Source organism: Sinocyclocheilus grahami, unplaced genomic scaffold, assembly GCF_001515645.1.
Source record: "Sinocyclocheilus grahami isolate Dianchi unplaced genomic scaffold, SAMN03320097.WGS_v1.1 scaffold715.1, whole genome shotgun sequence".
Classification (NCBI taxonomy): Eukaryota; Metazoa; Chordata; class Actinopteri; order Cypriniformes; family Cyprinidae; genus Sinocyclocheilus; species Sinocyclocheilus grahami.
In genome coordinates, this window is record NW_015505894.1 from 144,702 (window position 1) to 171,338 (window position 26,637).

Consider the following 26,637-nt stretch of genomic DNA (forward strand, 5'->3'; position numbering starts at 1 on the left):
GCCTCCCACACACAGAGAGTGAGGGAGAGAACTCACTTTGAGCAATTAGTCCCCCTTTAATGCAAATCCTATGTGGCACAAGTCGAAGAAATGGAGTAGATGGAGCGTTAGAGGCATGCTGGGAGATTTTCTTTTAGACATTTGTAAGACAGCAAAAACAGCCTGTCATGAAGGAACACTCTGGTTACTTGCACTGACAGCATAAGAGGCCAATGTTATAAAGGCACATCTCTTTCCAAAATAATCTTTAGTGCGTTCTAAAAGAAGGAAGTGATAAAAGTGAAAGGATTTTTGGGAAATGTCACAACGTGGTTGGTCAAGGTTTTTCAGCAAACCAAAAGCTATTTTTGAAGTATAAAATTTGAGGGTAAACCCTTATCCTACAATCATATCATATATAGTTGAAGAGGATGATGAGCTAGAAATGCTCTATTCTGTAGCTGTCACTCAGAATATGTGGCATAATACAAAAATATTAGTAATATTTAGAATGTCACTTTAGTTTCATACTGATACAGGAAGGTGATAGACCCATATGAACAATATATCCCAAAAACTATCAAATTATCAAATAAACATACTGTATATTGAATAATATACATTTTAAGGTCTTAAATTGTATAAAGATTGTAACTAAATGCGCTAAAGTAATATTTAGTTTTCTATTTTAATGTATTTTAAAATTTAATTTTTCCCAGTTATGGCAAAGGTGTATTTTCAGCATCCATTTCCCCAATCTGATCATTGATCTGTCAGAAATCTTAGAGACCCCAAACTTTAGAATAGTATTTTAGCTGGTCTGGTGTAGAAAAGCACATGGCAAGCGTTCAAGTGTTAAAGTCTTGCAAAATAAGATCTTGAGAAACTAACACTTACATATTCAGTTATTCTAACTCAAAATAATAATTTGAAATGCTCAGCAACTCACTGCACTGCAAATAACTGCCAATTAACATAAACCCCTGACTGCTCTTTCTAATTTCAGGTAAGACATCCTGTCTCCTTAAAAAAAAAAAGTCCTGAAAATTAGCAGACTGGATATGGCCGCCAGTTAATTGCTGTCGACAGCTGCTTACTTGTGACAATGTTCTTGCTGGCTGGGGGTCCACGAGTGTTGTTCTTTAAGACTTCAAGCTTGACTTCATACTCTTGTCCAGGTCCAAGACCAGACTGCTCAAAGGTGGTCTCAGGAGCGGTGAGAGAGTTCAAAATCTCTCCATCCTCTTCTTTCTGTCATTCAAAAACAGATTTTTTTTTTGGTGAACTGAATTGGTGAATATATTAAATCTAATAACAGATCGTTGGTCAAAGGTTCTGCTGGTTAATAAAAGAGCACCACAAAGCATCAAAGAAGCAACCTCAGGAAAACAAAGTCAAGCTCCCATGAACTACGGGGTAATGAGAGGGTGTCCTGAGAGTAAACACTTTGATCTATTGGCTGATTCTACTTGGATGAGTGTTTTAATTCACAGTGAGAATTATTTTGGCATTGACATCCCTAAACTTGATGCGTGAATGAGACTGCCAAGCTGTGATTCGAAAGAAGGATGTAGGGGAGGTTTGCATGTTCTAATGGTGGTGTTTTTTGGAGTTTGCATAAGCCCTTGAGAAAGAAAATAAAGCATTACAGAGACAATAAGAGTTCTGTGGCACATGGTCACGCATGCTGTTGCCAGGAGCTTCTTAGAGGGTTTTGTCTTGCAAAACCGCAGACTTCTCGACAGCAGCTTTTTGCTTAGTGGCACCACTCAGCTATTTTCCACTGGGCGCCTTTTGAGCTTCTCATTTTAAAGTATTACTTGCAAACAGAACGGTCCTTTTATATTACATCTTTTAGGAGAAAATATGAGGGCAACAATACTCTTTTGGACCATTGCCACCCTAGAGATTTACGGAGGATGCCAAGACACTCACTGTGTTTCTGAAGATGAGGTTCCAGCCATCAAACGGGATGTTCAAGGGGTCCCACTTAACCTCCACTGAGGTCTCTCTAACCGATTTGAATTTCAGACCCTCAGGTTCAGGAAGATCTAATTGTAGGATATAAATCGGTTTCGCAGAATATACTCAGGACAAAATAATAAATAATTTTCCTAAGCATGATGATGGGTGACTTACGTGTGGCTATTCTGGCACTGACAGGGACACTCATCTTGCTGTTCAGTACAGCAAAGACACTGATTAGGTACTCTATGCCAGGCTCCAACTCCCTAATAGTGGCTGTCTTCTTTTCACCAGAAACTCTCATTTCCATCTCCAAACCGCCAGGAGCCGTAGGCACATAGTTGATAAGATACTCCGTCACGAGCATCTCATTGACCCAGGCAACGTCCACTGTTTCTGGATCGACCTCAGTCACAGTCAGGTCTCTGGGTGGGGAGACTGTGGATTGAAAAATGTCAAATTATTAACATAATTTTAGAAGAACCTCTGTATTAAAAAAGAACAGAAAAATGTTAAGATAAATACTTCATTCAACACCAGCTGAATGTGCAGAGACAACTAAATAAACCATTCATAGATTGATTTCCTAAAACAATGAGGCTCTATGGTGTTATCAAAACATTTCCTGCCATAGCAACACTCAACCAATAACATGATTTTAGGGAGGGACTATTGTTTAGTCTGACCCATGGCAGATTTAGGAAACCAGTCTGAAACAGTTGTTTGAGAAGTTTTGTTTGATGACATGGTGTTATCTTAGGGATATCACATTTATTAATTTTGTCTGACAGGAAATCGTCATACAAATAATTGAAAATAATGGATTAATTATCTGTTGTGTTTATGTCACTTGCAGTGCAAATACACATACACCATGAGTGATTTATTTATAATTAATTAAGTAAATCTGATTTCTTTTCACTTTGACATATTTAAAACTTATATTTAACTTTCCATTCACATTGTGAAATAATATAATATTATATAATATTATATAATATAATAATACATTTCTAAAATATAATACATTTTATTTAGCTGATTATTACACGATTAGCTCATATTGGGGGTTCTATGAAAATCATAACAGATGCTTTTCCTTTGAGAAAGTATAATAGCCAAGAGAGTGTAAGTATAACCTATACATATGAGGTGTTACATATTCCAGTGTAAAATATAGTGACTTACTTTCAGAGCAGTCGTCGCCAGTGAAGCCTAAATCACATATGCACATTCCATTCAGACATAGGCCTTGATCATTGCAGTTTGCTGGGCAGGTCAGAACAGAGCAGTCCTCACCGGTGTAGCCCTCAGAGCAGACACACTTTCCATCTTCACAGTAGCCACGGTCCAGGCAGTTGTTGGGACACGTCTTTGTACCACAGTCCTCCCCAGTGAACCCGCTGTTACACACACATTGGCCATTTACACAAAGTCCTCTGTTATAGCAGTCATTGGGGCAAGTCAACTCGCTGCAGTCATGGCCTGTAAAACCAGCATGACAAACGCACTTGCCATCCACACACTGTCCACGCTCATTACAGTCATTGGGACAGGTTTTGATGCTGCAGTCTTCTCCAGCAAAACCTTCATTGCAAACACACTTGCCATCTACACACTGTCCATGTCCATGGCAACGATTGGGACAGGTTTTGATGCTGCAATCTTCTCCAGCAAAACCATCATGGCAAACACACTTGCCATCCACACACTTTCCACGCTCATGACAGTCATTGGGACAGGTTTTGATGCTGCAATCTTCTCCAGCAAAACCATCATGGCAAACACACTTGCCATCCACACACTTTCCACGCTCATGACAGTCATTGGGACAGGTTTTGATGCTGCAATCTTCTCCAGCAAAACCATCATGGCAAACACACTTGCCATCCACACATTTTCCACGCTCATGACAGTCATTGGGACAGGTTTTGATGCTGCAATCTTCTCCAGCAAAACCATCATGGCAAACACACTTGCCATCCACACACTTTCCACGCTCATGACAGTCATTGGGACAGGTTTTGATGCTGCAATCTTCTCCAGCAAAACCATCATGGCAAATGCACTTGCCGTCCACACATTGTCCATGTCCATGGCAGTGACTGGGACAGGTTTTGATGCTGCAATCTTCTCCAGCAAAGCCATGGTGGCAAATGCACTTGCCGTCCACACACTGCCCATGTCCATGGCAGTGATGGGGACAGGTCTTGATGCCACAGTGTTCTCCAGCAAAGCCATCATGGCAAATGCATTTGCCGTCCACACACTCTCCGCGTCCATGGCAGTCATGGGGACAGGTCTTGATGCTGCAGTCTTCTCCAGCAAAGCCAACTTTGCAAATGCACTTCCCGTTGACGCATCGGCCACGATCGTGGCAGTTATTGGGGCAGGAAAGCTCAGAGCAGTCGTCACCTTCATATCCATCATCACAAATACACTCCCCGTTGACGCACTGTCCCCTGTCATTGCAGTTGTCAGGGCAGGAAAGAATGTTGCAGTCCTCACCCTCAAACCCAGGATCACATATGCACTTCCCATTGAAGCAGTGCCCTCTCTGATTGCAGTTATTGAGGCAGGTTAGCTTGGAGCAGTCGTCTCCGCTGTAGCCAATGTTGCAGACGCATTGTCCATTGACGCACCTGCCACGGTGATTGCAGTTTTTGGGGCAGGTAAGCTCCCCACAGTCCTCCCCAGTAAAGCCCTCTTCACAATAGCAGGTTCCATTGTCACAGCGGCCACGGTCATAGCAGTCGTTGGGACAGATGAGCTCGGAGCAGTCAAAGCCCGTCCAAGGCTCGTCACATACACATTCGTCATCCACACAGCGCCCCCTGCCGAGGCAGTTGTTTAGGCAGTTAGTCAAACTGCAGTCCTCACCGATGAAGCCCTCAGCACAGATGCAAGCCCCGTCGATGCACTCTCCATTCTCACTGCAATCCACAGGGCACAGCTCGATGCTGCAGTCCTCACCGCCGAAGCCCTCGAAGCAGATGCACTTGCCATCTTCACAGCGGCCTTGATCCTGGCAAAAGTTGGGACATTCTGGCTCGGAGCAGTTGACGCCCTTCCAACCGGGCTCACACACACAGCTGCAGGTCTCAGTGCTGTAGTTTCCACGGCCACTGCAGTAGGGTTTGGTTGTGACTTCACCTGCTAAAGAGGTTTTTAGTCATTTTTGGCTTATGCTGAGAAACACTTTCATGCTGGTTTAGACAGGAATGGGACTTGTACAGAATTTAACGATTCCTTAATGGTTCCATTAACATTTATTTTAGTACTTTTAAAGAATAAATTCTAAAAAGCAGACATTTTCTTGGCAATTTCAATAATAAAAAATATAAGATTTTTTTTTCAAGATGTGGGTAAATAAATGCAATCCAATAACAGCCATTTGACATGAGCATTGCTAGAAAATACGACACAAACAAAAAATGTGGTAACAATTCGTTTAGATTTGTACAATACTACAGACAAAACACATAATGTGTGTTTTTAACTACATTGTCATATAAACAGTCCATGAAAACTACATTGATTTGTGTCAAAGTTAGCTGAAAGCTGTATGTGTTTGATTTACTAAAATGAACCATTAAAAGAGCCAGTCTTTACAGTCAATTGTAGCACACTGGTTGTGCTACATATTCATGATTCACTACAAAATTCAGATCTTTTTTTTTTTTTTTTTTATATGAATGATACGGCTTCTAAATAAGAAGCAAAAACAATTTTGACAGGCTTGTTTCGAGATCATGGTGAAAAGCTAAGTAATGAGTCACTTGGGAGGATGAAATTAATCAAAATATCTTCATCAATGCAATAACTGTCAGACAGGGAATTTTGGGGATGGCTGATATGTAACTTAATATTGTTTGAACCAATGAAAGATTGCGGCAGGTTTGAGTTAATATTTAGTGATCATTTAGTGACATCTTGTCCTAACCACAAGCAGGTTTGATTATGCAAGCACAAATGTGATACTAAAAGCCAATTGGCTTGGATGGTTACATCTGACAATGACTGGTTATGTATATGTCTACATATATATGCAGAGGGGGGCCAATTTTATTTAGCCTGCTCCTTTCTGCCACATTTTAGATGGAAGCAAATAGCTTTGTTATTTAGATATTCATTCTGATTGGTCAATTTAGTATTGAGCAGAGCCCTTTATGCTTTCAGCCTCTTCTAACCTTCATGTAGTGATTGAACACTGGTCTACCACATGCAAAAATAAAAATATTTTCCATTGTATGTGTCTGTGCGTTATGCGTATTAGTGGATAAAAACAAAGGTTAAAGGGATAGTTCCAAAAATTTAAATTTTGTCAACCCTCACTTTGTTCCAAAACTGTTTACTTTCTTTCTTTTAAAGACGATATTTTGAAAAATGTCTCAGTGTTTATTTTATTTTATTATTTACATTTGTCCATGATACAATGGAAGTCAAAGACACAAATGTTTGGTTAACTATATTCTTTAAAATATCTTCTTGTGTTTTACATAAGAATGAAATGTATGCAGGTTTGGAACAACATGAGGATGAGTAAAGAATTTCCATTTCGGGGTCAGAGATTCCATTTCCACAACTTAGCATTGTTTTGTTTATTTAAATACATTTGTAATGAGGCTCAGCCTCCTATAATGGACTACCAAAGTATCTATGTAATATTTGGCCTTACCTGTAACCTGAGCACTACAGCAGCCTGTTCCACTGGTGCACTGCTCTCTTAGACTGGATACCTCTGCCTCCAGCATTTCCAGCCTGTTCAGAAGATCCTTCAGGTCAGGCATGTGGTTATCACAACCGCAAGCTTGCTTAGGAATATTAATCCTATGTGTAAAAACAATCTGATTCTCTCCATCCATGGTGTGTTCTATGTGTTGGTCAGACTGCAGATTGGCCGGTTTTGGCTTCACTGGTGTTGTTCCAGGTGAATCCAAGTCCACAGAGCACAGGGATCCAGAGGGAACGTTGATGTTGTATACATGGTTAAAAACCACAGGCTGATCAGGACTTGGGAGGGTCAAGTTCTCAGTGGTCGGTGACAGTGATTCTCTTCTGTGTCTAATTACTCTTTTCACCAGGCCAGCACTAGAGAGATGAACTAACAAGGCTACTGCCACACAGGCCAGTAGCAGGCCTCGCACCCCCATGATGATTTGCTCCCTGACTCTTCTTACTTGTGTGATTGTTCAAACTGTTTTAAGATACTGGAGATGTGGGTTTGATCCTGTAAAATGGAATTAGAACAGTCACTCAGATTGCTTTTACACATTTCATTCTAATGCATGTCCAGTGTGAATCCAGTCTCAAATTGTACTTACAAAATGGAAAATGAAACATGCATTACATAAATAATGAAAAAAATCAGTCATTAAATTAATCTTAAAAACATTTACAGATAATTATAATGCTTCAGCAATATTTCTTAAGCACAATTAAAAACAACAGACAAAATGAATGTTAATTTAAATAAATCATTGCATCTTAAATATACATTTTAAACCAATATTAAAAATAAAATAATATGAAAATAAGTCATTTATATGAATGAAAAAAATCTAAGGTATGTAGTGTATTTGTATCATAGACTTTGCATAGCAAATCATGCTAACAGACATAAGAAAAACGAAAAGGAAATGTTTTAATCCTCGACTCGTGTTTCCTTTCCAACCAGAATTAATTATATTCTAAAATTATAACTAAAGCAAACCATATCCCACTAGGGAGTGTTCATATTCAGAATAAAATTTCCAGCCAAAAAACAATAAAAAAACAACACACAATTAAGCATACATGCCAGTCAGCAACACTGCAGGATAGACTAAGTACAACTCAGGTTATAGTTGCCTTGGTTTCCACAAAGATCAGCTCTGGCCAATGAAAGCAAGGCAAACTTTAGCTCAGGAGCGAGGGCTCCAGCAGTGTTTCCTATGACAGGCTGCCATGACACACAGCAGGCAACACCTGAATCTGAGGAGTGTACTCTCCTCTCTGATGCTCTGCCTACAGCCCATGCTGACAGATTAATACTCGTGCAGAGGAGACCATCTGCAGCGCTTCCGCTAGCGTAGGTGTTCAGAGTTCACGCTTCTCATAAAAGTTAGCATTCTTTGACCATTCTCCAGACAGCAGCAGAGTTATGCATTAAAACACAACACTTTCCTCATTAAAAAGTTAGAAGTATAGTTTTTGCAGGGCTCGGGAGGCTTGTCACCTCACCAAGTGCAATGGTCTGTTACAAATTTAATTAAAATAAAATGCCTGTAATACCTTTTCAAGCATGTTACTGTGCTGCATTATTGGGTGTAACAGGGAGATTGAGGATGTCTGTGTTTAAAGAGTCCTGACGCGCATGTCATATGGTCACATACTTGGCAACTACAGGATTGTAGATTTAGTTTTCCATATAGCTGTTTTCCTGAATGTTATGAAAACCAAATGGGACCCATTTAAGATGGAAATAACCACCTTCTCAAAGTGCTGACACACTGACTTTTCAATACCATAAAATACCCAATATTTATGTCAAATTAAGTACATTTATGTGTGCATTTTTCAGCCTGCACCTTGCCTAGCCATTCAAACACATTTAACCCCTTAACATTTATTATTTTAATTAGATTTTTTAAAAGAGTCTTTATATTTTACAATGCTGAATTGGACATAACAGAGATCACTCAAAATTTACAATTCTTTAATCATTTCGAAAATATTTTTAAGAATGCTTTTGTGCATTTAATGAAAGTCAGTGTGGTCAATGACAACACTGACTGGACCCCATTCACTGCAGACACACACAAAAAATAATAATAATAATAAAAATTAAAAAATAATAATAAATAAATAAAATATCTTGCAAAATATCTTCTTTGTGCTCCACAGAAGAAAGAATGTCATACAGGTTTGGAAAGATGTGAGGGCATCTAAATGATGACAGAATTTTCTTTAATTTTTTGGTGAATTATACTTTAAGGCAAACCCTCCAGTCCTTCAGTAGCAAAAGAGCAATACAAAGTGGTTACACAGATCATAATTTTGTCACGGCTGCAGGGGGCTGACTCAAAGCCACAGCTTGCAAGGTCAATAGCAGGTAATATCTTTTCAGGATCTGTTTAGTAAGTGGAGAGCTCGCTTTGACATGTGATTAACAGGACTGACAGATGAGCTCCAGCGAGAGGGATCCCACGCTGCTGCCGCCCATCCGTGATTAGACAGACAGGGATGAGCGCTTCTGTGATGGAGCGCTTAAAGGGGGCTTGATGATGGGAGACTCCCGATCTGGACCCTCGGGGGCGAAGGGGACCTACTCAGCTTCTTGTTCCTCACATCTAAACCCTAGGATTAAATCAGCAAAATAGGCAGAAAATTGCTTTGAGTCGCTTTGCGGTTTTAGTTCTGGATGGGTAGCTGGCTTTTTCACTTTGAAACCTGGCTTGTCGCCACAAAAATCGAAGAAAGAAAATGAATTTGAAAGACCAAGCTGGTCTTTGTGTGAGCATTTGCCCTTAACCCCTGGCGAAGGTGGACTGTAAATGTGAAAAATGAAATATAATGAGGACAACTTGGCTTCATGGCAGCAATGATGGATATGCTAGCCTATGAAAGAATTAGCAGTTATTAACATTAGATTGGAAAAGATTTCTTCATTTTCTTTGCATTTTCAACAGCGAGAAATAGACAAAGCCAGTCTCTTTTATTAGAGCTCCATCAATACAGTGCTGAGCTCGGAACAGTATGCTAATGCTGCTGCTTACTGGCACTTTCAGATAAACCAGACACAAAGTGACTGCTGCTTTCTCATGCCAGGTCTAGTTTTTACACATTGTTACTTTCTCAGACTCTGGCTGGGCCAGTTGGCTTCCGTGTGTCTAATGTGAGCGGAATTTCAATGGGGGGTGAACCTGCTGGCACACATATTTAGTGCCAGTGATCTAAATTGGTCCTGCGTTGTGTTAAGTGCTGAATGCTGACTAGAGCATTTGAAAGGCAGAATACCTCACACAGAGACCAGATGAATACTTTTGTAAGTCATAAATTATAGTGACAGTTGAAACGATTCTTCCACCACACCAATGTGCCACAAACAAATTAGCTTACTTGCTATTTGTTAAATTAGAAGTTTGCAGCTCCTCACATAATTGAGCAATTAGCAAGTTAGCGGTTTGGGACCATGGCATAATTAGCTGTGATCTGATGCATACTACAAAGACATAAAATATAAAAGGAATATGCCAAAAACCAGATCACAAACTACAAAACCTATTATTATTGTAAAGTGGAGGGGAATTAGTAACACATTTTATTGAGATGACAACTGTTGAAGTGTTTGAAATAAAATCAAATCAAATCTAGGCTTTTCTTCCTGACTTTAGAGGACTGATGAGGTGGTAAATTATCTGTTAAATAGCTGGTTATTGAACTGTAAAAAATGCTGTGGTTGCATTAACAGTTCATAAAATCAAATCTAGGCTTTTCTTCCTGACTTTAGAGGACTGATGAGGTGGTAAATTATCTGTTAAATAGCCGGTTATTGAACTGTAAAAAATGCTGTGGTTGCATTAACAGTTCATTGTTTCATATTCAATGATTAGAGATGACATTCATCTACAGTCTGTTGAACAGAGGGGAAGCACAACTCTTCCACAGTTTATTCCTATGAAATCATCAAGCAGACTCAGTTTTGTAGGTCACCCATGACAGAAAGCACTTGCCTTCACTGGGACGCAGCCTTAATATGGGTCGCTCGCAGTAGTGCATGAATTGGTATTGTCTAGACTCTATTCACCTTAATAGATGTAATAAAATGCCCTGACAGGTTGTTTAATACTGGGAAGGAGTCAATGATGAAAAAAATATTTCTCCCAGAGGTACATCCTATCATCGTATCATTCCTCCAGGTCAAACTTCATTAAAAATCAATATGTATGAAATTGAGTAAATAATTCTTAATCCAGTCAGCAAAGCAGTAAACCTGCTGAAAGGTGTCTGATCTGTGGCGAAGACCCAAAAAATGCTGATAAATCCTTATTAAAAACATTACAAATATGAGTATGGTGTCATTGAGAAGTGGATGCTTATCGATGGCATGGTTTTCCAAGGTCATAATCAGACAGAGGTCTGCTGAAACCAGCACCATGAAGCAGCTCATAATCATCCAACACAGAGATGGATTTCCAGAACAGCTCAATGGTGTGTGCTCTCAGATCGATGGCAAGGCATATAGCCACTGTTATTGTTTCATAAATGGATTTGTAAGTCATCGCCTTCCTGAGCAATGCTCATTTAGGAGGAGTAGCTCAGTTGACCATTAGACCTTCCATTTTATTCTGTTCTTTCTTTCTATAGTTCTGCAGTTCTTCTTCTTTCTTACTGATATTTTTCATCTGTCTGACATCCTGTTACTTTTAAGCTGTGATGTGAATGCAGAATGTGCATTGTGACTGTCCACTGGCCTCAAACGAGCTGATGATTGTCTATGCCTCGCTACTCTATTTTCCTTGGCTTGTCTGTGCTTCAAAAGGAAGTAAGTCATATCTTGCAGTGGGTTCACTGAGCAGATTCAAACAAATGAATATGTCTGGCAATCATAAACACGCAGACGTGCTGCCTCACCACTGTATGTGCAATGTGAGCTTAAAGGGCTCTCAAATGCCACATAAAGTGATCTCTCACCCAACACATTCTCATGGCATTTCACCCACCGGTGGATTGACAGCAAAGTGTGAAACCAAAACCTAAAAACATACGCCACTGTGTATTATATTTCCAGCAATGCCATTCTCATAATAATAAGATAAAGTAATTATTAATCTTGCATCTGATTTCATTGCCAGAATTTAAAGGTATTTTTTCTTTAATTCAATTTTAAACCGAAACCGGCATGCTGAAATGTTCTGTTTTTATTACTGATCATTCCATTCATGTGGGCTATTTTTTATCTAGTAGAGGCATAAGATTACATGCAGACTGATAAGTGAAAGGCAATGCAGGTTGTTTTCACAATGAAAAAGCTGGGTTTCATGACAGTCGAGCCCCATTTACAGAGCTCTAATGATGCTCGCAGATCTGATTGCACCGATAGGAGGTGTGTGTGTGTAAGTGAGCGATAAGCCGGGCTGGTGTATGGGCAGAGATAGAGGTGTTTGCACTGCTCTGAATGGACCTGTGGTTCGCTGACATTGCTGCACTTTCACCAGAGAGGCATTCAAAGCGGACACGATAGAGCTAGGATGCCAAAGGTGAACTCCATCATGCTGATTAAGAAGAAATGGAAAGTTTAGGACATGTCAGTCACCATCTGAGACCAGAGACACTAGAGAAGTCTACTGGGAATGAAGCTGAATAATTCCTGACTTCAGCTTCCATGTGTGCTTTCTCTTAAAGTCCAGATGGAAGGAATGAAGGAGGAACATTTGTTACTTGCCGTCTCATTTTACATTTTCAGCACTGGTGACCCCGTGTTTATTAGCTTAACCTCTGTTACAGCCAGAAAAGCAGCCTCATATGTTCAGACCTTAAAAGCACAAACTCCTGCTAATTCTGACTCCTGTTTGTTGCAACAAAGTTCAAACACTATTTTTGCACCATGCAGACAGTGCCTCGCATATTGGTCTTAGAAAGGTAAATTTGTTTTACAATTTTTTTGTTTTCTAAAGGATATATTGTGGTCTGGCAGGAACGGCAAAGAATAAAAGACCGTATTTTATCTCGTATTTGCTACAGAGTAAAAAGACTTATTTGAACTTGGAGGTCATTTTTTCATAGGCACAAAGCAATCCCTTCCCAAAATGGAAAGCTATTGATCATTCTTTCCTGTTCTAGAAAAATAATAAAAGCTGGTATGTTTTTTGTTTGTGTGTAACAGGAAATTGCTTTTTCTCCAACGCCAAGAAATTTAGTTTTTCCTCTTTTTGACTTGTTGAAGATAAGCCATGATCAAGTGTGATTTAGCATTCTCTGAAAAAATACCTATAAATTGCATGCGGCCAGATCCAATTACTTACACTACATACCTATAGTAATTAGCTTCATCACAGTATGATCTTCTGAGACTGAGCAACAAGCTCTTTCAACTTATTGACCCTATTGAATGTTTTTCCTCCTTCTGGAAAGAAAAATCTGTTTTCCCACACTGAAATGCAAGAATATTGACTGGGAGATTAAGACATCTATTTTAACTGTTCATATTGGAGGCAGAATTGTCATCAATTCAGATACTCTGATTCTCTTTTACAACATTCAAAACTCTTCTGCTAACTTAAAACCTTACCTACCCAGGTTTGTTGTGATGAATGCATTCTAGCAGGCAGGGTCACTGACAACTAACCAGAGTTCCTCACTTCTGAGGAAGACACGTGGGCTCATCTCTTGGCTGCCATCGATAGGGACACTGTCTGTGCTTTGAGCTCATGGTTTCCTAGCCATGTTACATTAGCATGAGACAGCCATTAAAACCTTCTGGGGCTGTGACACTTTAACACACTGAAGTCTACTGATGAAATCTTTGTTCACTGATGCCGACAAATCATTCTGAATGCCTCTGTGGCTAATTTTGAGTGTGGAAGAAAATAATCCTTCTTTACAGAGCATTTTCAAAGAGACCGACAGACAGTCAGACAGACTGAAAAAAAGAATGAAAAAAGACTTTTTAAAAGTTCAACTTGACAAACCATCATAAAAACATTGAGTAACTTTGTTCATTTTATTTATCTTTATTTGTCTGCCAAAATAACTTAATGAATTTTAATAATCTTAATTTGGTTGCTTTCCTTGGCAAAATATTGATATATGTGATTAATTGTGATTAGTTAATTTGTGACTAATTAATCAGCATTTCATGTAATTAATTAAATTACAATATTTAATTGATAGACAGACCTATAATAGACAAACAAATTGATACAGAGATGGAAAGATAGACAGACAGACAGACAGACTGACAGACAGACAACCACAGGAGAACACAGAGGGTCCAATAGCCGCTCCAAGTGCATTGCCAGGCCAGGAGCAGAGATGACAGCTGTTCAAACAAAGGCTAGTTTCCCACTCAGCTTTGTTCTGAGTGGCACTGTCAATGAATACACTGCACATAGCATCATAAAACATTTAAACACTCCGTCTAGGCAACAACCATGTGTGGTTGGCACTTCTAATGTCTTCAAGATAATGATGGCATAGAGCGCTGAGGAGATTTGAACAACTCAGGAGGCATTGACCTCACACAACAAAACAGATCAAATATTAGGGCTAGTATGAAATAGGAATGTTTAATGCGTTCAGTTGTATTCTGAAAACAGTCACATCACATTTCTTTTTCTCAAAAAAGAACTTAAAGCGAAGAAAACTTAACCAAGAATCCTTTATGCAGTCATGAGTTTTGCCCCTCAATGCTAACGACTAAGTTTCCTTCATTCCCAGAAGAACCTCCCTCCCATTTAGGACCCTTGGATCCAGGGGGTCTCTGTCATTGACCCCCACCTTGTTCACTATACGCACTTATAAGGCATCTCTCAGCCCCTGCGTTTCCCAGCCTAGACCCCTCCCCCAGCGCCACACACGCACATCTTCTCATCACCTCAGTTTCTCCATTCTCCTAAACGGATACAACCCATCAGTAAGGACAGCGCACTGATCCGAGAACCGTTCAACCCCCTCCACCCCCCACCCCCCACCACGGCTGAGGCGAGAGAAAAGAACTGGCAGCTGACAGCGGAGCTACACGAGGAGCAGCAGACTAAAGAGAGAAGTGCTAACACAAACCAGCTGCTGCTCTCCCTGGCTGGAGAGAGGACAGAGATCCTGGAAAGGGATAACACCGTCAGCCAGGTAACGGACACCGGCTGACCCACAGCTGCAGACAAGCCCACCACGTGTAGAGTTACGCCAAACTATCAGCGCTCAGAGCACACGCTACTGTATTCCCCCCTCAAGTGGAGCTGGAATAATTGCTGAGCTTAAAACAAATGTGGATCACTTCCCCTATAAACCATAATGAGCAGCCTAAAGCAAGTCAATGCATCAGCCTTAGAAGTCCCTAGCTAACAATTACACTGTCAGAAAACATGTGCAAAAACTGTACATTTAGGGGTACAATAGCTTGTCAATGGGGCAGTACCTTTAAAGGTACATCTTTGTGCTACATTTACCCCTAAAAGGTGCATTACTACTCTAAGGTACTAATATTAATAAGTTGTCCTTTTAAGGGTACTGCCTCAGTGACAAACTGTTGTACACCTAAAGATAAAATTTTTGCACAGTGTACAATATGACTCTTGTTATACAACAGTATTACAACGTGGCTCAACATCCTTTAAACCATAATTCAGATTTAGCATTTAATAACACTCATGAAGAGCACAGAGTCATTTAACATGCAAATCTGTCACACTAACAGGTAGATGGAAGTGACTTGAAGCATCACAGCTTACCTTAGTGAGACCAATCCTCCTCTACAGGCTCAGAGACGTGCCTCCGTCTAGGGAACTGCGATGTGTTGCCAAACGAAAGGTTAAAAACATCAGGAACTCTTGAAGTGCTTTTTAATTTTCTTTAGACAGATGACAGTCCTGTCATTCCCTGCTGTCTCTCTGCTCTCAGTGAGAGTGCTCCATCCAGCCAGTGTATGTCTGCTGATGCTGAGAGGGAATGAGTGAAAGAGAGAGAGAGAGGGAGGGAGAAGTCCCTTTCTTTTAAACAGTAGACACTTTGCGGTCAGACCCCACTCCCACCTACCACTCTCTTATATGCATCCCCCTTCCCTTTCTCCCTCTGACTGGAAGCTGAGGAGCTGAAACGGGATGCCTCAAGGCTGAGTCGCAAACTCACACACACACACACACACACACACTAAGAAGAGAGGAGGAGAAAGAGAAAAAGAGAGAGACCATTTACTACAAACTGGAGCAGCCAATGACTGGATGAAAGGGATATATCCCAAGCTGCATTAACATACATTTCAGATTAGAATTAACAGGGAGGATAAAGGAGGAAGGACCTTGTGTGTTTGATGACGAGCATGACACGGCGGATGATGGGATTATGTACGGTGATCAGCATAATCAACCTTTAATCCCCCAAATCCAACCTCGCCATGGAAAAAAACCCCCAAAAAGAATAGTTTTTGTCAAGGTTGGTTCTCCCTTTTTTAAACCTTAAACACCTCTCCTAAGTGGAACCATCTCTGTGCCGTAACCTCCGGCTTTTCGTGCTCCCCTGCGCTTCTGTAAATACTCTTCCCTTTCAGAGTGTCAGGTTATTCACCTTTCCATCTGCACTACCCACAGTCACCTCCCCCCACGTGCACTGCAGGTAGAAGAACATCTAACCAAGCCAGCTGCAATTACCGGACTATACGGCACCCGGCGTTTTGTGCAAACAGCAGCTTTTCTTGAAATAAGCATAGAACAAAGAGCCAGCGGATCAGATTTTTCACTCCAGGCTTCCTCGTTTCAAACGAGAAACATATTTCATTAGCGATGAGATGATGTCTCTCGTCGTGTCAAAAACTGACCTTTAGTCCTCTTGGGGGGCAACACGGAGGCACCCGTGGAGACGGGGAGCTCGAACCCCCAGAGAGGAATCAAGAACGCTTTTTTCTGTTGAGAGAAAATCAACCCCCATCAGCCTGTGCTCAATAAATCATGAATCTGTGATGATATGCCCGGTCGACATGGGATTTTAATCTAGGTCTCATTTCAGAGAGAGAATCACTACATTTCAAATCAGGCCCAGGCCCAAGTTGTTGTTTTTTTCCTGTCACGAGGCAAAAATAATATATCAATTTCAGGTTCGCCTTGAATGGAAAAGTACAATGTGAGGAACAGAGATGAACAGGCATAGGATATTTCCCAAGGTGAACTCCACAGAGAGATGCTCTTGGTAATGGTGTGCATGTTTGTGTTTTTCTGCAAATGTACAGTATATATGTGGTGGGTGGTGAATGGAAAAGCAGCCAGAGTGAGATGTCAAGTCCCAATCCTTTATAAGAGACTTTATGAAAGTGCATTAATATAACGCCCACAATAATGTCATATATCCAGTCAGTATGTCTATCTATTTATGTCTGCTGATATGCACAGAACATAACACAATTGAAGTGCATGAACATCAGTGAGTGAGTGTGTGTATGTGTACACATCTTTTTTCTCAGGGTCTCTATCTTCCTGAGAACACTATAACCCCTCTCCATCTGTTCGTACTCTCACCTTTCTCTCACACTCTTTCCTTCACTGAATCACAGCGCTTCTCGCAGGGAATAGCAGTGGGAGCGGGAGCCCTCCAGGTTCGTCAGGCGTCCCTGTGCTGTTGACATCCACGGGAAAATGCATCCACCAACTGATTTCCCAGATGACAACGATGTGCGCATCGTTTCCCAAACAGCCAATTTCTTCTAGCCGTAACCAGACATGCTTGTGAGAAGATGTTTAGACTCATTGCAGTGTTTAAAAAGAGGCACATTTAGATCCTCTGAGTCAGAGGGGAAAAACAGGCAAACACTGGTGTCTGCTTGTTGGGAAATCTACTTTGAAATTGAAGTAACTACTCATAATTCAAACTACAGTCAAATTACCTGCATGCAGCTCACTAAAACAGCAGCAACAGCATGAACATACATACTGCATAGACATAGACCTCCTCATCATGCACATATACAATGAACTATTATATTTTTTATAATAGCTATAGTTAGCTATACTACAAGCAACTAACAAAAGAACATTAAAGCTATAAAGGGCTTATATTTATTTAAGCTAAAAAAGCAGTGTTGCTTGGTAAATTTATTTTATTTTAAGGATTTTTAGATATATTACTAAGGAAAAGAAGTGAAAATATTAAAACACTTTAACGCTGGTGTATGCAGTTTCTGCATTCCTAGTGTCACTTAGTGGAACTACAAAAATAAACAACCTTTGCAAACGCCCCTTTCATGTCTTTCATTGTCTTCAAGTCTTCAAATTTTGGCTTGCACTTCTGTAAAGTCTCTTTTTCCACACCAGCTAAACAATCTCTGGCGCAGCTACAGTAGCCACGCCCCAAACTCTCGCTATTGGCTGCGCAGAGGTATGCAAAAACACAGGTTGACAGACTCATTAAACATTGGATGCAATAATTGGACAAACTTTTTACGGTCCATTTTATGAGCCTTCCACAGAAGATATATATATATTTTATATTTGAACCCCTTTAATTATTGATTACTATCAGGATGGAATTAAACTTTCAACCAGCAAAACAAAAAATGTTTCAACACTAGCTTTAAGAAGTCAGTTATTGGAGTGTAAATATATTCATATCTGATTCATATCTAATTTACAATCTGATCAGAGCTGTTTTTCTGACACACAAAAAAAGTCTTTGAATGAATAATCAGCATCAAACTTCAGCGAATTAATTGACACTTAAAAAATTAATGGCAGCATTTAACAAAATATTTCAGGATCCAAAATAAGGGACTCAAATAACTGAATCGTTGATTTTATTTTTATCAGTTCATTTAAAAGTACTGACATAACTATCCTAACTGATTAACAATTATTAATTTTTGACATTCCAACACTAAACAGGGAGAAGCATTTTTGGTTATCTCAGCTCACTTGGCAGTGAACCTGTATATGCAAACAATATGCCATGAGAAACAATTTGGTCTTGTTACTTTGCTACTTGTTGGAAAGAGAAATTTGTTACTGGAATAAAACAGTATTGGTTTAAAAACAACGAAACTAATGCCAAACATCAGAAAAATGTAGCTCCCAATGCTGGTCTGTTGCTTACAGCTTTTAAAAGAGCTTTTTCAACCATTGCTTAAACACAAAGCAACAGGGAGTTGCACTATACTTTCATATAATTCTAAACATATCGTTTTTCTTACAAGTGTCTCGGTACATATTTTTCCACATTACTCCACATTTGCTGGCTATAACCAAATCTACCCAGAGGTACGGGCTCTACAAATTAAAGAAAAGGTTGCTGAGAGCACAGCTCGCATTGAGTTCATTTACCCACGTAATTGGTGGCAGTCCATTCGCAGAAAGAGCGAGGACTTGACGGCTAGCAGGGCACTTTCTATCAGCACAAGTGAGATCTAATTATGAAAGGAGAAGCCCTGCCTGCGGCTGGGTAAAGTGTCAGAGGAGAAGGGAGCAATGATGAGACAGGACTCACAACTCACAGTCACACTCATGACCCGGACAGACCTGTTTACCTCATTAAAAATTAATTCACAGGTAATATTGGCTTGTGTCCCATGCCCTCCCTGTCCTCCCAAGTCTTAGCTTTATCTATTATGCAGGAGGGAGCCTGTGCGGGATGGGTTAACTGAGGGAAGGTCATTTAGACGGCTCGTAGAAGTTACTCTTGGAGCGCTGCAACCCAGACTTAGCCACCAGGTCTGGGAAATTAAAACACTAATGGCCTGTGTGAGTGTAAAAAGCATAGATTAAGTGGAAGGAGAACCAGTGAAATGGCCATCAGTGAAATGGGCCTGCGGTCATAATTGGGCATGATTCATAATTTATAAAGCAAAGATAGGGATTGGCATGAATAAAGAACGGCACAGGAAGAGGTGAAAGGCTATTTTCTACCCTCCACATTTATGCATTAATCCAGCATAGGCAATGCAGTGAATTATGGTCATTAGGCTTTGGGAAATGAAAAACAGCCATTACGGCCCTCAAGGGTAGCTTTTTACAAAATACCGAGACCAAAACAAGAGAGGGGATGAAAGAATTGTTGCAGACACATGTGATTTGGTGATATAGTGAAAAAGAGTGATGTTTCGGACCACACACTGGTCACCATCGCTGTGCACGTACATAAAAAGCCTGTACATTTCTCAGGACAAAGACAACAGATTAGACTTTTCGGTGACCCCGGTGACCCGACAACCTCTGAGGGGTTCAGACCTCAGGAGCCACGGAAATTGTGTCAGACTTTGCTTCTGCTTTTGTTAGCAAATAGTAGATGAGCATCTCTCTGGCAGCGAGGTATGTGAAGATCCATAAAAATGAAAGATTAACATGCGCTCTGAGAAACTGCACTACAAATACCATGTAAGATCACACTACACTGCATTATCTATTGTTTTTACCACACATACTGAAGGTCTTTTTATCCGTTTTGATGATAAGATGGAAAAGAATGAGGCGCAGCCTCAAAGAACATTTACTATCGTTCAGGGTAATTTAGAGAGCAGAATCTGCATCTTTCATTCTTCTTCGGTTCTGTATGTTTTTACAAAGACATGATGTTTTTTTTTTATTCAGCAGGGAAATGGAAATGCCTACACATTCCTTTAACACCAACAGCACTGACCAAATGATAGAAAGACAAATAAGCCGTATCCTTCAGAGCAGCTCATGACATTGTGAGCCCAGTGAAAGCATTGGGTTGGGGGTTGACAGAGATATCAGTGCTCAAAGAGGATTCTATAGAGTGAATAAGAGATGGACGAATGCTCGGTTCCCATAGCTCCTGAGACACAGGCAGCACAAACACTCATACATCATTAACATTTATGCAAATACCAGCAAAGTTTGCAGGCTTGTTAATGAATATTCATGTTCTGTATAATGCAGGTTTGATGCTTATATACATACATACTCACAAATAATTAACTATGACTGTCTCAAAAGAATTCATATAAGGAAGACACAATATTTTCGAGGCTATACTTCTTTACTACTTACATGCAGACCCATACAGAATAAACAGAATTTTGTATATTTTCTGCTCTGATTTTATGGAAAACTGATGGGAAAATATGTTAAACAGAAGCTAATACTAGACTGTAAACTCTTATTTGTTGCTGAAAACATGATACAGTAAACTATTTAATAAAATAAAAAAACAAGCTGCATGAAACTTGAAAAGTCATTCCAATTTTGTGAAAATCTTAAAATCTAAAATCTATGAACCATTGCTTTAAAAATCTAATGACACTGCACACCGGCCATGTGCAGTTCTTATTTAAGAGAACCTATAGTATCAATAGATGAGAGGACCACAGAGATGGATTGGTATATCAGTTGTATTTAATACAGAAAAGTTTTACCTAGTATTTAAAATGATTCTAAAACTGTCCAGAGCTGAAATAGCTACATGTTTACAGCGGACAGGGGTCAAATATGAGGTAGGTCAATTATGAATTTTAATGAGTGCATGAGCTCAAACTGAACATTACTGGAATGTCAAAGCAACAGATTAATCAATTATGTCATATCATGCATATTTAAAGAGTATGCAATAATCAGGGCTGTAGTAATATGTCAAATTTCAGTATCTGTCTCCCTGTTCTCCTTTTTGGAAATAATTGTCACATTCTAAGAGTAAAGCTACAATTAGTGCCCACTTACCTGCCTTTCAGAAAATCAGTTAGAACTTACTGGGTGAACATGATGTCATCTAATTAATATTCATGAGTTAGGCTGATAAGGTTTATAATGCGTCTCTTCTACTCCCCTACTGAGAAACTCTTGCTCTAGTATTCGGTACTTCATTAATATGTGCCTCTTTAAATGTCTCATGCAACACAAATTTACAAGAAGCAGAGGGGAGAGACACACGTTAAGACTAATGAATCTGATTCAGACCTCTTCTCTGACAGGCTTTGGTGATTGATGTCCACTCTCCCTGAATGTCTGATATTTCACTCCTCTCTTCATCTCCCCTTCTTTTCTTTCAAGACACCCCATCCTTCCCTCTGTCCTCCTCCATCTGCCTTTCTGCAATCAGCTCTGATGACATTGTACAATGTCCCACAGATACCATGTAATCCCCAACCCACAAACAACTCTGAGGAAAAATTGTGTACGTCCTCTGACTTTCACCAGTTGTGACAAAAGACAACACTCTTATCCAATGTCCCCTGCCTCTCCTTCCCTTCACCAAATAAATGGGGTAATACATCAGTTAAGGCATGTTGTGGCACTTTTATCACAAATGTGCAGTCTTTCTCTTCACCCTATCGACTCAGGAAATATTGAGCTCAATATGAGCGTCTATCCAGGCCCACAGAGTATAAAGCCATATCTCCGGCAGTGCTGGGAATGAAGCACCGCTGCCAGTGCTGAGTACAGAGACAGACCGCCAGTTTGGACGGATGATTTATTCATATGAAGCAGGTAGAGGCGCAAAACTGTGTGTCAGGGTGTATTTCTGCAGAGATTAAGGTGTCCTAGAGGTTTATGTCTCCGGTTCGACAAGCTAGAAGTGCAATAACACATGTTGACTGCATGCCACAGACAAGACTAAGCTTTGGTACACCCAGCAAAGCTTTACAAAGTTGTCTTTTCACAAGCAAAGGACTACAAATCCTGTAGTTTAGGAAACTCTTTCATCTGTAGTTGATAACTGTCTAAAAAGGAGTCTATAATTGACTTTTTTAAGCGTAGTGATTTTTTTTTTTACTTAATCTTATATGGCATATGCATATATACATTTGTGTATATGTCGGCCATGAGGGTTAAGGAATTATATTTTTCAAATTTGAAAATATGAAAATCTCATTTAAACCACCAAATGCCAAAATACATCACAAAATTCACATCAAGTGGAACAAAAATACATTTACATCTCTTAAATACATTTTGGGCAAATATAAAATGTATTTTTAATATATTTTGAAAATAAATAATATATAAATAAATAATATAAAAAATACATGTAAAATAAAAAACGTTTTAGTCTAAAAATATACGAGTAAATGTTAACTAAATTAAACATCAAATCAACGAAAACGTTTGAAAAATACGTTAATGTAAATATATGTAAAAAATTATAGGCAGAGGGTGAACCGATGACCCATCTGAATGCCTCTGATTGGCCATTGCATTCATAAACTCAACAGACTCATGTGTGATTGATTATAATGCACAACCCTGTAAAAATACGTAAAAAGAATGATTATGCAACGTGAGCAGATCTAAATTTAATGGTGCAATCAACACTTCATTTTCATTTTATTCATGACAGATTTAGTTTAACTGTGCACCAGCATTTTTGACCCAATCCCCCGTAAATTACCGCCTTGCCCAGCCTTACACATGCTCCGCCTATGGTTAAAATCTAAGGTAACCCTTTATTCTGATAGAGTATTAGTAGACTGTCTGCTTAAAATCTGCTAACACTTTAAGTAACTTTTTAAGAACATGTCAACTTATTCCACTAACTCTACCCTAACCTAACAGTCTAATACTCTATTAAGAGTCTCTTTTTTATATATTTCTAAAAACATGTTTTTGCCGTAGTGAAGATAGCTAGCCGCTGAATGGATTGAAAGAGCGATGTGGGGTTTTTTGCACTGCAAGCATGACAAGAGATATCCTGGATAGTCTCTTTTAAGACTCGGGCTTTGTGATCGGTCTGAACTGTGGATCGTCTTCACTCTCACTGGCTCTTTGTCTCTTTTCTGCCAGGCCTCTCTGCTTAGATGAATGAGAGGGCGGGGAAGGAACAAAGAGGGGTATTTTACTGGGCAGATGAGCTGAGTTGAGGTTATGGCAGCTATCTCTATGGAGAGCTGCTGGGAATGCTCCTGATGGATGTCATTCTTATGCTGATCTTAGACCAGCTCCATTTTTCTAAAAGGTATACAATACCCAGTATGAGAGAGACAGAGGAGCAGATCCCAGATCAGTCTGGAAGTGTCTTCTGTCAGCACCGCACAGTCAACTCAGTATTACATACAGTGTCAGCCTCTGCAAAGTGTGTGTGTAGCCTGTACACACCCCTCATTTGTATCTGTCTTTCTGCACCTGTCTCAGCCAAACGCCTGCTCCCTTAAAGAGTTAGTTCACCTAAAAATGAAAATTCTGTCATTAATTACTCACTCTCGTGTTGTTCGAAACCCGTAAGACCTTTGTTCATCTTCGGAACACAATTTAAGATATTTTTGATGAAATTTGAGGGCTCTCTGACCCTCCCATAGACAGCTAGGTAACTACCACGTTCAAGGTCCAGAAAAGTACCAAGATGACCGACAAAGTAGTCCGTGTGACATCAGTGAACGAAGGTCTTACAGGTTTCGAACAACACGAGGGTGAGTAATTAATGACAGAATTTTCATTTTTGGGTGAACTAACCCTTTAATGCTGATTAGGCTGTTTTATTTTATGACTAATATATATATATATATATAATTATATATAACTAATTAAATAAAATAAATTTTAGAAAGCTGTATACATGATTTTAAGTAAAAAAAAAAAAGATAATTGAATTATGCCGTCTTAAAATACTTTATGACCAAACTCTAATGCAGCATCACATATGCAATTCCAGAATGCATTGAGACAAGTTCAGCATAAAAAAAAAAATCCAAGATGAAAAGAGAAATGTTCAATACATCCATTCATCTTCCAAACCACTTGTCTTCTATGGGGTATCGGGATGTTGAATACAAATACTCTAAATTATGACCGCAAATGAATAATATTATATCATATTTCATTCCATACTGAAATTTACTGCTTATAATGTCATTGTGATTCAAAACATATTATTATTGTTTACTGAATAAATAGTAAATCCAGTAAATAAATCCATAAAATATATTATATTACTAAATACAAGTCTATGATATGTACTTTTATAGTTTTATAGTACTGTGCACCATTGTTAATGACAAACTTCATTGAAATCAATTGTGAGTTTATTTATGTGATGGGTGAACTATTCTTTTTTAAAAGGTTTCATGTTTAGGAGGCAGTTCACTTTAAGTTTTGGAACAGAGCTATATATTTAAGTATGAAATATTGCAGAAGCCTACGTAGTGATATCTACAAATATGCTCTTCTCAGTAAGGTATATGCACCTCTGTGTTATCTAGACTGACTTTAAAATGTCATATTCTCACTGTGATAGACTGCCATTTATGTATCTGCTTTCACAAGACCTCTGAAATAGCATTCCCTGGCAAAGCGACTACTTCATCCCAGTTCCAAACGATGTCCGTCTTCTACAAGATCCTGTCCTTCACTCTCTCTCCCGCTCTCTCTTTCTCTCTGCTTCTTATCACTTCTTTCTGTCATCTGCATATCCACATCCCTTGTGTGAGTAATCCTGCAGGGTGCTAAATAGAGGACAAGTCACGCCTCAGCACGTCAGCTGGTTTTGTCAACTCCTCGGAACAAACTCTCTCTCACTCACTCACTCACTCACTCACTCACTCACTCACTCACTCACTCACTCACTCACTCACTCACACAGACACATCCATACGCTTTCACACATCCATGCACTTACATTAGAGCATATGCAGCACATAACAGCATACTACAAATGTTATGCATATTCTTCCTGAAACCTGCTTTAATGTTTGACTATGTTTGAACACTATGTGTTCAGCAATAACCTCTGACTGCATTCCTCATTACAAAATGTGAAACAATGATGTACTGAAATGATGGACAGAAGGACAGTTCAGACATTTAGTTATTCAATTAGTCGATAGGAAGTAATTAATTGGGATTTATCATTTATATGGGTCAACCTTAAGAAAATGAAAATTCTGTCAATTAATTAATTTACCCTCATGTTGTTTCAAACCTTTATGACTTTCTTTCTCCTGTGAAACACAAAAGAAGATATTGTAAAGAACGTTTCATTGGCTGTGGTCCACACAATGAAAGTCAATGGAGTCCAAAACAGCACTGGACTCCATTGACTTATTTAATTTAAAACTATTTTTCAAAATATCTCCTTTTGTGTTCAAGATAAGAAAGAAAGTCATGCAAGAATTTAGTTGATGCAAAAATTTTCACTTCCTGGGTGAAATATCCCTTTAAAGAACAAAGCCTTTACTATGAAGATGCTTTGAATATTGTGTAGCCTATATGAGAAACCAATCGTACAAAACTAGGTTTGTCTTAGACAGATACATTCTGCTAAAAGTACAAACTATAACATTACATGAGAGTTAGATTGCTTTATTCACCTTTGAAACTTAGAGCAATTAACTGCAACGGCTTCAACTATTCAGACAGGAATATGTGAAGACAGATGACCTTCCCATATAAAGTGTCCTTCAAACTATGATTAGATTATCTGAATCAGCCATATTCTTTCTGCATTTTTCTCATTCTCTTATGAGTGAAGTTATTTTTCAAACACGTAACTATGGGACACCACAATACAGTATAGTTATAAAATGCATAAGTATTAAACGTGTCTAACTAGATTTCTTTGTTTGCATCTCATATCTGGACAACAGTGTCTTTTTCCCCATTTGTTCTGCTTCAGTGGTTTAATAACAAAAATAACTCTGTATGAGCAGTCCCAGCAGACAGCTCTGTGTTCACAGGTCATTGGGCTGGTGGGATGAGCATGATAGGAGACCCAGCATGTGGCCTCTCACCCGGAGTTGGACCTTCGACACCTCACCCAACAGAGCTCTTTTTGACACTCACAGCAGCAAACATAAGGACACTCGGCGCTAACCTGAGGGCAGAGGAAGCGCTGGTGAGCCTGTTCTGTTTGTTATTGAACTCTGTCCTCAAGCCATAATAAATCAGGGATCAAGAGTGAAGCTCATTGCTTTGAGGCTTTGAACAAACAACTTCAGTTTTCCATGTCGAGATCTGATGGTAACAGATAACGCTGTGATTTTTAAAGGATTGTGGATTGAGATAGCTTCTATGAAAAGCCTGTGCCATTAGATCAATGCCAGAAGAGGTCTAGGGTAATGTGATTTTCGAA

General features: G+C 39.4%; 1 protein-coding gene across 1 annotated transcript in view; it reads right to left on the reverse strand.

Moving 5' to 3' along the window:
* The window catches only part of LOC107560216 (tenascin-like), a 32,595-nt gene extending 16,950 nt beyond the window's left edge, over positions 1-15,645 (reverse strand). Inside the window, exons 1-7 of the mRNA XM_016244332.1 lie at positions 15,375-15,645; positions 6,623-7,174; positions 3,133-5,100; positions 2,119-2,382; positions 1,915-2,030; positions 1,077-1,230; positions 189-193 (exon numbers count right to left, since the gene is read on the reverse strand). Coding sequence (XP_016099818.1) covers positions 189-193; positions 1,077-1,230; positions 1,915-2,030; positions 2,119-2,382; positions 3,133-5,100; positions 6,623-7,097 — 2,982 coding nt within the window. The 5' untranslated portion in view covers positions 7,098-7,174; positions 15,375-15,645. The remainder of the gene's footprint in view (positions 1-188; positions 194-1,076; positions 1,231-1,914; positions 2,031-2,118; positions 2,383-3,132; positions 5,101-6,622; positions 7,175-15,374) is intronic.
* Between the last annotated feature and the right edge of the window lie 10,992 nt (positions 15,646-26,637).